At 29.6% G+C, this 12,624-nt stretch overlaps 1 protein-coding gene across 1 annotated transcript; it reads right to left on the bottom strand.

Moving 5' to 3' along the window:
- Window positions 1–556: 556 nt before the first annotated feature.
- LOC145567602 (alanine--glyoxylate aminotransferase 2 homolog 1, mitochondrial-like) lies at window positions 557–5,873 on the bottom strand. The gene is made up of 8 exons (XM_081626919.1): window positions 5,514–5,873; window positions 4,758–4,988; window positions 3,844–4,014; window positions 2,438–2,581; window positions 2,174–2,353; window positions 1,830–2,055; window positions 1,027–1,140; window positions 557–921 (listed from the first exon to the last, which is right to left on the bottom strand). Exons 1-8 carry the CDS (start codon window positions 5,742–5,744, stop codon window positions 791–793), a joined length of 1,428 nt encoding a protein of 475 aa, XP_081483045.1. The 5' UTR covers window positions 5,745–5,873; the 3' UTR covers window positions 557–790.
- Between the last annotated feature and the right edge of the window lie 6,751 nt (window positions 5,874–12,624).

Here is a 12,624-nt window from a genome sequence, read left to right as displayed (position 1 = left end):
ACAAAACCACTGGATTCCCCCTGATGCAGGCACCATTAAGGTGAACACAGATGCTCACATGGCTGCTGGGAGATGAGAATGGTGGTCTGGTGGCTGCTGTGAAGCAGGTCGTGAATAGCAAGCTGAAATTGCTGCCGTGAGATTTGGTATTCAGGTTGCACGTCAGTTGGAATACATGAGCATTGTGCTAGAATGTGACGCGCTTACAGTGGTGCAGACGATCAACAACGAGCCTTTGGGATACTCTCCTTTGATGCTGCTCTATGAGGATGTTAAGAGAATGAAATCTGATTTTATGTCATTTTCTGGTTGTCATGTTCGGAGGTCGGGTAATACTCTAGCGCACTTTGTTGCTAGGTATGAAGTTAGTGACACAATTTATATATGGCTTGACAATTTCCCTCAAAGCTTTATCACTTGGGTGAAGATTGATTTGATTTAATAATATTGCCCGGCTAACGTCAAAAAAAAAAAAAAAAAAAACTGCTAATCCAGAAAATAAACTACTTTCAGAGTGAGAAGAGGAGAAAGATTTTGACTGAAAAATCACATCGAATTAGCTAGTTTAATAGCACATATATCTTGTATTCTGAAAGGCAAATTTGAGCCATTACATGTGATTTGCATCAGTCACTATGGTAAAGTAAAAACCACGGATTCAATTAAAAACCTGTAAGCTACGGTAACTCCCACCCATAACCCCAGTAAAGATGTAAATCATCAGTCGAACATAAATTTGATGACCCCTGGATCATGGTTTGCTTAGGGAGGCGGAACTTTAAGCTGCCTTCTACAGCTTCGACATGGAATAGTCCAAAGCATCAACAAGAAAATCTGCATCATCTTTGCTGAAGCACATTGGAGGTTTTATTCGGAAAACATTTCCATGTAGACCACCTTTGCCGACAAGAACACCAAGCTCTTCACAGAAAAAGGGTAAACATTGGCAAACATCAGTATAGAAACATATGCGAGCAGGAAGCTGATAAATAATAATAAGCTAACTACTGGAAGGAGTCCAATTACCTCTCATTTTCTCAAACAGAACTCCAGTTTCTGCCTTAGCAGGAGTTTTCTCTTTCCTGTCGGTGACCAATTCGACTCCCACCATCAAACCTCTTCCCCTCACATCTCCGATGACTGAAAAACAGAATTTCAATTAGTGTCAAGTTAGTGAAGGTCGGGTGTACAACAAGCTCCATTCAGCTTATCAAGCAAAGAGAAATGAAATATTGTGTATTGCTGTTAAAGGAAAAATTTACAGCCATATGAATCATAGACTATCAATCAATCAATCAATCAAAGCCATAATCCCATAAGTGGGGTCAGCTAACAAGAACCAAATTTGATTATTCCGTGTAGTCATCAACATGAATCATAGACTATAAACAGATAATCCTAGCGTCAGATAAAAATAAACAAAAACACTAGTCTATCACCAGTAACAACTATTGGAATAGCATGACATGATACCGAGCCATTGTACAAAATAGGGATTAAGATTTGACTAGGTTCGTAAAACAAATAAAGTATCACTAGACTACTTTTGACCAAAAAGTAAACTTTTAACTTAACCATTACCTATATTACTACATCCCTTGTTTGATTTGAGGTTATGAATACATACTCAATACTAACAATGAAAATTTGTTCTGAAGATTACCAGGAGGTTACAGGCTGTTATGCCACGACTACAGAAGTTTTAAACGACTAATGATGTTGTCACAAACCTCAGCACATTCAAAATAAAAAACAACAGAAGAACTAGCCAGTCATATAAACAAAAATCCACCATATATCTTCATATAATTAATAATAGGAACACATACTATCATGCTTCTGCTGCAGAAGTTTCAATCGATCAATCAAATGAGTCCCTACATCAGCACAGTGTTGTTGACGCTTTTCTTTATCAATTACCCTCAGGACTGCAAGACCACCTGCAGAGCACACCGGGTTTCCTCCGTAAGTGTTAAATTGAATTTTCTGAGCCAATACGCTAGCAATCTCAGGTGTGGTCACCACTGCTCCAAGGGGTAGGCCATTGCCAATTCCCTGCAACATTATATTAAGTATACTGGTTAGATAAATTGACAATTTCAGCGCAGTACAAAGACTGGCTACACTTGTTTTAAATCAAAATAAGTACTACAGCTAGAGTATACTTAAAGACCTTGGCCATTGTCACTATATCAGGAATAACGCCTTGTGTTTCAAAGCCCCAATACTTGCTCCCTGTTCTACCAAATCCAGTTTGAACTTCATCAGCAATGCAGACTCCTCCAGCCTTACGTACCATATCATACACCAGCTTCAAATATCCAGGAGCTAACTCAACTGCTCCTCCAACACCCTAAACATAAATAACATGTACCATTAAGTTACAGTAGCTAAAAGCAAGAAGCTTTTGAAGCACGAAACAAAGAGAAAGGTAAACCTGAATTGTTTCAGCAATGAAGCCTGCTATTTTCCCAGATGTGCCATAATCAATGTAATCTAGAACATCCCTTGCATAAGCTTTCGCATCTGAACCAAAAACACCACGGTAGGGATCTGGATTGATCACATGATGAATATCACCCTGCATATGCACAGACATTCAATTGATTCAATCTTCTTGACTGTAACATATCTTACCAAGCAAGCCTTATCAACTACCATATGATGTCCATGGACATAAAAGTTACTAATAAAGCAATACCTACTTCCATGCTATAAGGGGAAACAATCTATCAAAATGATGGAAGAACAAAGTTGTACAGCATGAGGAGAGAGGCTAAAGAAAGGTAACACGGTTAAACCTTACACCTTGATTGTGAGGAAATATTTAGAGATGGAAAGAAAAGCAACAATTCACGAAAGAGAGAGCTGTCTTGCTACTAAGTTCAAACCATTTGAAACAGAACATGAAGCAGCAAGCTGTGGAATTGAAGTAGACCTTGGCAAGTAAATGCTATATCTGTCCTTACTTATGGGCAGAATGTTAATGGGTTGAAAATGTAGGGACAAAGGAGTGATGCATAAGTTTTAGTTGGTGCAATTTTTCTCTTAGTTTTTTTTTGCTAATAGGCCTACCTTGACACTCATTTTGATTTTCTTTCAGCTTCTCTCTTAATTTCTTTCAGATATTAAGAAAAAGGTAACCGAGGCTTTTCTTCACACAGGAGTCTCTTGTATGGCCATGCACTATAAATAATTAAATAGTGATCTTTTGTTGTGAGTAGCTTTTAATTATATTCCTTTAGGAGTTCTCTAAAGTTCATCATGGTCTCTTACAGTCTATTCTTGCAAATAATGATACGATGCCTGCTGAATTTCTATCTTCTTGCACTGTGAATTCACTACTATTAATATCCAGAGAGTAAACCTTTTCTCACTTTAAGCTAGAGAATTCCATATGCTTATGAATATCACAAGAAACCAGGCCCTTTATGTCATTAGAAAAATCAGACTAGTGTACATGATTAGAAGCTAGATAATAGGGTTAGAACCTTTATAGCTTAGAAGACATAAGCTTTAGGTCCAAGATAAACAGGAAGCAAATCAGAAAATTAAGCAATAAGGACTTTGGCTTAAGTCAATACATGGCCAAAGAAGGCAACGAGTGGCAGAAAATTTTGAAATGTGTACCAATCACTAAAGCGGGATTTTAAAATCCTTAGTAGATTTGTCAATGCATCACATGCAATTTAAAGTTACTCTATAGAAGGAAACAGAGGATCATAGCCAACTATTAAAGTATTAAACCATGTAACTATGAACCAACAATCTTGATGAGACGTCACATGATATAATATTACGATAATAAGAATGACTACTTATAGGGTTATCATAGAAAAGAACCTGTGGTATTGAATATTTCCATGTATTTAAAGCCGTCAATCCAATGGTATTACTACTTCCACCATGGTAGGCATTTCTCAATGAAATCATGCCATGATTACCAGTATAAAGCTTTGCCATCAATGTAGCCAATTCATTTGCTTCTGTCCCAGAATTGACGAAATAGACAACCTGCATAAAAATTTTACATTGATGAGCCAGAAATGCCATACCCTCTTTTTCAAGTTCTTGCTCACTTGAGAGTTTAAGAGTGGAAAACAGTAAAGGGGAAGATGGTATGTAGACTTGTGTAGGGGATCATGATATATCTTGGAACATTACAAAACAATAATAAACCAAAGAAATGGAGAGCATAACTCTATTTTCTAAAACAAATGAGAAATTAAAGTAAATAAAAAAATTGTCTAACTGATGTATGAAATAACAAATCAAGTTGATGTTAAAGGCAATGTTGTGAAAAGTCATGCACAACTATGGAGGAACATTTCATAAAATTTAAGATATGTTTCCTGATCCAAGAACAATTTTTTTTTTTTTTCCTTCTGTTTCTAAGCCATGAACAAATTGTTCAGCTGATTTTTTCTTGTTAATAATGAATGCAGAAGGTATTGTTAACATAATTTGTAAGAATTGAAAGCATAATTGTAAATTAACAATCTTGTCATATACTAAAACATAGGATTTGGTTCATCAATTTGAGGAAAGCCTTGAAATCACCTTGTAAAATTATGAGTTAAATGCTCCACGGTTCTTGTAAAAAACATCTATGACTAGATTAACAACATACAGCAAATTGCCTAGAGTGCAAGTAATGAGAGATGATGATCAGATTAGTGAGACATGTCAAATTAAAACAATAAGCAACATAAGTTTGCAATGGTTAAAGTGGGGCAATATAGGTTAAGAGAAGCAACCTTTAGATTTCCAGGCATTTTCGATGCCAAAGCCTCTGCAAAGTCAGCTATGGCATGGTGCAAATATATAGTTGTCGCATGCTGAAGAAGTTTACTTTGCTCTATTACAGCATTCAATATATCAGGGTGGCAGTGGCCACAAGACACAGTCACAATCCCGGCAAATGCATCAAGATAGCGTCTACCCGTCTCATCAAACAAATACTGCATCTTACCCTCCACAATATTCAGCTGAACAACCATGAGCATAGAGTTAAGTACCAACATAGAGGCATAAAATATACACAGTAATGTAATTCAAAATTAAGGCATCAATTTAGATACCATCTAAAAAAGACATATAACAACATTTTACATGAAAATATAAGGTTTATAATTTAATATGAAGTATAAGGTTTTTATAGAGTTAAGTAGGGTCATTGCTTTGAACATAGTTTGGCCCGACATTGATAGCAACTGAAAGCAATAACATATAAAGTTTCTTCCATTTAATATTTTTTGACAATTTCTTCCATTTAATAAGAATCCCTCATTTGGGATTCAATAATCATATAGCTAATTCAAATTACACTATCAACACGACTATTATACCCGACACATAGGAGTATTTGACTAACACTTGATCAACAACAAATTCAATCCAAAATCTACTACATACCCACATCAATAAAATACTCAAAATATGTAATTAAATCTTAAAACCCATAAAACCAAAACAAAAATGAATGTAAGATTAAAGGGTATTTAATTTCTTACTGGCTTTTGATAATAGTGAAAAAGAGAAGGACCCAGATATTTTTTGCGCTTCTGAAAAACTTCATCAGCTAATTGCCCTGTATAAGGCTTAGGTTGGTAATCAAATTCAGGGATTTTTGGAGGTTCCAATGATGATGAAGAAGAAGAAAGAGTGGCGAATCCCGAGGAGAGAGAATACTGATTTCTGCATTTTTGCAAGCATTTCTCCCTCAAAATTCTTTGTAAAGCCATCTTCTATGGAAAGATGGCAGCTTTGAGAATCACGCTTTGGGTTTTAATTGAATTGGAGTGGAGTTTATGTGAAAGCTGTAATGATTTTATAGAGAGACGTTTAAATTAAATATCCATAAAAAAGGAAATAATACTACTTATTGTGGAATGAAAATTAAGAAAGCAACAATTCATGGGGTGTTACAAAAAGAATAATAGATTTTCAAGAGATTGCTTTTATTGTTTCTTTACTCATTTGATTTGGGTGGTGGGACTGCTGACTGTAAAGTGATGTGGAGAATATACTTTCATTTATCAATTTATGGAAACGGATTAGAACTTAATAGACATGTACAACACTACATATATGGGTCTGTCTGATTAACTGAGCTGAATTGAAGTGAATTGAACTAAAATGAATTGAACTTATTAGAGCTTAAGTGAACTAAACTGAACTGAATATTTTATGAGAAAAGAAAATTAAAAAAAAAAAAAAAACTGAACTGAATTGAACTTATTGGAGCTGAACTAAATTGAACTGAAAATAAGCTGAAAAGAACATGCACGTACTAGTATATGTATATCTGTATATTGCATTTTCTTTTTTTTAGTTGGATCTTGATCAAAACTCAGGTCCTCACAGTTTTTTGGTCCAATATTTACAGGCCGAACACTTGGGAGCTAGGAGTAGAGGTGATACTAAGGAAATTCCTAACCCCAACATACCCTCACTTGGTAGAATTTAAACTTTAAACCTATAAGATTTAAGGTAAGAACTTTATCAATTGACCAACATTATGTTGGTATGTAGTTATGTACATTGGATTATTTGGGTAGTAGGTAACGTAAGCGATTTTTGATTCCGTAATATGGTCCACTTGGGGGAGGTATCATATACTCCTCTATTTATTTATTTATTTATTAAGGAATCATACACTCCATATTCATATGAGATTAATGTTTGTTTACATCATTTATTTTTGCAACATTCTTCATATACGAGTAAGTAACCAGAGAATTCCCTATTTTTTTTTTTATAATTAATACACTTTCTAGTATATTTTCATTTTTAATTGATATGTTTATTCCCAAACTATACTGAATAGCTTTTACAACAAATATAGTCATGTAAGAGTCTTATTTGAGTCGTCTTAATATATATTTATTAATATTCACTTTTTATTATTTTACTTATCAATTATTCGAGAAATTAATCATTAATTTTGTGTGTTGACAAATGTTATAAAATAAACGTGTTAACTTTACTTATATTTTGAGATATTAATCATCAAGTTTGTGCAGTGGGTTGACAAACGTGATAAAAGAAGCGTGTTAACTAAAAAAAAAATCGGAGAAAATAGTATTTATTTTCCTTCTGTAACACCCCCAAATCTCCCTCTACGGAATTACCAGTATAATACATATAATTATACCGTAGAGATAGACTTAGGCGTATTACCGCCGCATGATTACGCAAGGCTACTCAAACTTACTAAATAAAAACCTGTACTTTGCAACGGAAATTTAAACTCTTTCTTTATTAATAAGACTATAAATAGTAACCATTGTCATGAGTACTCATAATTAAAAACGAGGACCAACATTCCTAATATAGATGAAGACATTCTTGGAACTCCATATGCTCATACATTGACTCCACCTGAAATTAGACAACACCGCTTACCATTAAGGTAGGCAAACAGGGCGAACCAAAACAAATAAGAAATAAGTACAGATGAGCAAAACATGCTAAGTACGATAAGTGCAAGATAATTAAACTCAATTTATTAGCAAACATGGTTTTAAAACCAATTCCAATCAATTCCAAAATTCATGATTCAAAACCAATTCTCAATATTCTCAAATAATTCCAATAACTCAATAATAATGATTAATAAATCAATTATTTTCAAAACTCATTCTCCTCTCTAAGTGTGCACACACCCCAAGCTATTCTCCTATTATTTTAAGGCTATTCTTGGAGAAAGACTAGGTTATACAAAGTCCATAGTATTCAATGAATCCGCATAGTGGGATTAATATAATAAACATGCTTGTAAAGCTTTTTAAATAGTCAATAAACCTTTTTAACTCAATAATTCCAATAAATAACTCAAACTCCTTTTTAATTAAATTCAATATACTTTTAAATCAATCCATTAAAACATGATAAATAATCTTAATAATTCAAAACATGATATAAAAACCAATTAATTAAACATGCTTTATTTCATAAATCATAATTTAATTTAGTTTAATTTAATCATCATAAAAATCATACTTGTATAAAACATACTCTTTTAATCCAATCAATTTCAAAGGTATCAAGCCACCTGGCCTAAACGTACCTTTGATCCTTGCTTAGCATACATAAAGAAACTTCAAGAACTCTTGTCAAACACACCCTACAAATAAATATAACCTTAATTAATATAAGGTTAACAAATAATCACAACAATTAATTTAAAAATCCCCCAACTCTATATGTACATGAACCTTATAAATTATTTTTCTCATAAACATGAATAAAATCTGATTTTATTTAATTAAAACCATTCATAATAATTTTTATAAATCCCCAATAATAATAATAATAATAATAAATTAAGAGAAGAGAAGAGAAGAAGAAAAGGTAGAAAAAGAGAAGGAGAAGGTGGTGGCAAGGATGGCAGTTGGTGGTTGCCGTGGCTGGGCTCGGTGCTGGTGGTCGGCGGCAGATGGCAGCCGGCGGTGGTTGCGCAAGAAAAGAAGAAGAAAAAGAAAAGAAAAAGAGAAGATAATTAGAGAGAATTAAGAGGGAATTAAGAGAATTGTTGTGAGTGTTTAGCCGTGAATCAATGGGTATTTATAGGTTAGCTCATGCATAAATTATGGTAGGAAAACGTATGAAGATTTATGGATGGAAAAAAAAAAAGAATTAAGGAATTACTTGGAGAAGAGAATAAAGAAATATGGAAAGTTTTGATATTAAGGTGATTAAGAATAATAAAATTAAGGAAAGTATGTTGTCATGAAAAATAATATGGAAAAAGAGGTTTACTTGGGGAATAATCAAGGAAGATATAAGGTAGGAAAATAAGATGACCAAATATTTAGGAGGTGGGAAATAAAAATTAAGGAAAATATTAATTTTGAGTAAGATAATTAAAAGTACAAGTTACCAAAATAATTTACCCAAAATCCAACCAAGGTGGCCGAATATTGTGAGCTTCCATGCTCCAAATTTACGGACCTCCTTTGTAGTATTTATGGATTGTTTTTGCTAGATTTAAGGCTTAAAAATAATTGTGTAAATAATATTTATTGTATAAAATAATTAATTAATAAAATACCAATTATTCACTAAATAAAATAACTAAGAAAATAAGATTTTCCACACATAGAAAATCCGAAAATAATAGTCGTTAAATTAGGATTTTTCGGCCCTTTTAAATAAATAATAAAATATAATTTTATTTAATTAAAAGATCCGAAATATATATAAATAATCCGGTTTTAAAATTAGAATAAATGGATAATAAATCTTATCCAAAATCTAAAAATAATAATTACGTTTCAAAATAATTTTGGCGCCAAAATTCAAATATTTGCTCCAAAATTCAAATAGTAAAATAAATTACTAAAATATCCTTTTTAGAAAATAATAATTAATTAACTAATTTAGAAAATATGTACCAAAATATGGGGTATTACACCTTATCTCATATCTCTTGTTATTAAATAACTTTTTAGCCCACAATCAATTGTTTTTTTTTTAAAAAAACATTTCTTTTCTTAATAAACCCCACTTGCATACTTTCTTTGCTCCAAATTTATGAGTAACGTTACGTTTGCCAATGTAAAATTTCAATTAAAAAAATATTTTTTATGGAGTATCAGTGTATTACATTATTGAAAAAAATACTAAAAATTGAATTTTAATTAAATACACATTAGAACAAATATATATGATTATACTTTTTCATATATATATCACAAACTTTAGTCATCCTGTCAAAAAAAAAAAAAAAAAAAAAAAAAAAAAAAAAAAAAAAACAGAATGTTAGTCAAAGTTAAGTTTATGAATCCCTATCTATATCCCTACCTTATAAAAGTTTAAGAAAACTCTTACGAATAGTGCATGGACATTTATATCCCTAAAAATGTTCTTTTACATATTTGCCCTGGCCCCATATGATTTCAAAAGCATTAAAATTGCATCTTGAATTCCCTAAATTGATTTAAAAAGTTATGTTTATATCTTTTAATATCTCCATTAAATTATTATTATTAGACATTTATATATCTAGATTGAAATCAACATCCTTTTACCGTTCAATCACTAAATCAAAGTAGCACAACTAAACTTTTGAACATTGCACAACTACACAACATCAATCTAATGTAGTTATCGTCTACATGCAAATAGTTTTAACATTGCACCGCGTGCGTTGAAATCCCTAGTAATATCAAAAGTCAGAAAGTGTCAACTAAGACCCCGTTCTTTAGAGCTACTCTGCTCTGTTGAAATCTGCTCTACTCTGCTCTACTGAAATCTGCTCTGCCTTACTTCAATCTGTTCTAGGCCCTGTTCTTTTGAGCTTCTGGGCAGAGCAGAGCAGATTTCAGCAGAGCAGAGCAAAGCAGAGCAAAGCAGAGCCGAGCCGAGCAGAGCAGATTTCATTAATATTAATATTATTACTAATATTATTATAATTACTAATATTATTATTACTATTATTATTATTACTATTATTATTATTATTACTATTATTACTATTATTATTATTATTACTATTATTATTATTATTATTATTATTATTATTACTACTACTACTACTACTACTACTACTACTACTACTACTACTACTACTACTACTATTATAATCATTAAATTTTATTATTAAATATTAATTATAATTAATAATATTTATATTATTAAATATTAATTATATTATTATTATTAATATTATTATTATAAAATATTAATTATGTTATTATTAATATTATTATTATTAAATATTAATTATATTATTATTAATATTATTATTATTAAATATTAATTATTATTATTATTAAATATTAATTATTATTATTATTAAATATTAATATTTAATATTATTATTATTATTATTAAATATTAATTATATATTATTATTATTATTAAATATTAATTATATATTATTATTATTAAATATGTATTATTATTATTAAATAGTATTTATATATTATTATTATTAAATATTAATTATATATTATTATTATTAAATATTATTTATATATTATTATTATTAAATATTAATTATATATTATTATTAAATATTTATTATTATTATTAAATATTATTTATTTATTATTATTAGATATTAATTATTATTATCATTAAGTATTAATTATTTATTATTATTATTATTAAATATACATTATTATTATAATAATTCAATATTAAGTATTAATTTTAAGCAGAGCAGGGCAGAGCAGAGCAGATTGAAGCAGAGCAGAGCAGATTTCAGCAGAGCAGAGCAAAGCAGAGCAGATTTCAGCAGAGCAAAGCAGAGCAGAGCAGCTCTAAAAAACGGGGCCCTACTCTGCTATGCCCTGCTCTCCTCTGCTTAAAAATAATACTTAATATTTAATTATAATAATAATAATAATAATAATTAATATTTATTAATAACAATAAATAATTAATATTTAATAATAAGAATAATTTATATTGAATTATTCTAATAATAATAATTAATATTTTATAATAACAATAATAAATAATTAGTATTAATAATTAATATTTAATAATAACAATAATAAATAATTAATATTTAATAATAATAATAATAAATAAAAAATAATAATATTTAATAATATTAATATTATTAAAAATTAATATTTAATAATAATAATAATAATAAATAATTAATATTTAATAATTATAACATTAATAATAATAATTAATATTTAATAATAATAATAATAATAATATTTTCTCAAAAAAAATAATGATAATAATAGTAATAATAATAATTATTTTTAATAATATTAATAATAATAAAAATAATAACTATTAATTTTTAATAATAATAACAAAAATAATAATTAAATAATATTTAATAATAATAATAATTATAATAATAATAATTAATATTTAATAATATTATTTAATGATTATAATAATAATGCGATAATATTAATAATAGTAATAATAATAGTAGTAGTAGTAGTAGTAGTAGTAGTAGTAGTAGTAGTAGTAACAACAACAACAACAACAACAAAACAATCACAACAACAACAACAACAACAACAACAACAGTAATAATAATAATAATAATAATAATAATAATAATAATAATAATAATGAATAAATATTCCATGTGCTTCTCTGCTCTGCTCGGCTCTGCTATGCTCTGCTCTGCTTCAATCTGCTATGCTCTGCTGAAATCTGCTCTGCCCAGAAGCTCAAAAGAACAGGGCTTAATTTGAAGCGACATAAGTAATATTTTAACAAATTTAACACATTCACATAATATTCCATGTTGTTCAAAATGTTACTCCCCCTATCCCTTTTTCCATTTGACTTTTCACGGTTTTCAAGACATGTCTTAAATCGTATATAACTCTATTTGTATATGCGTAAAAATTATTAAAACTTGATATTGAATAAATATACAATGAGCCAAATCCAACAAGACCTCACTTAACTATATTATCTCTTATAAATTAATGAGAATTTAGGGTCAAAATTTTAAATGTTTGACTCAATTATTAGCAACGGGGCAAAAAAATAGGAACAGAAAGAGTACATATTAAAAAGAAGAAAGTGCCATATGTTAATGTAAAAACCGTGTCCAGTTCAACTTATTTAAGTTGATAAAAAATTATTTCAAAATTAATCAGATCAGATCTTATCTTTTGATTTGCATTTATT

Source organism: Chenopodium album, chromosome 11 (assembly GCF_948465745.1).
Source record: "Chenopodium album chromosome 11, dcCheAlbu1.1, whole genome shotgun sequence".
Taxonomy (NCBI): Eukaryota; Viridiplantae; Streptophyta; class Magnoliopsida; order Caryophyllales; family Amaranthaceae; genus Chenopodium; species Chenopodium album.
This window is presented reverse-complemented; position numbering and strand designations above follow the sequence as displayed.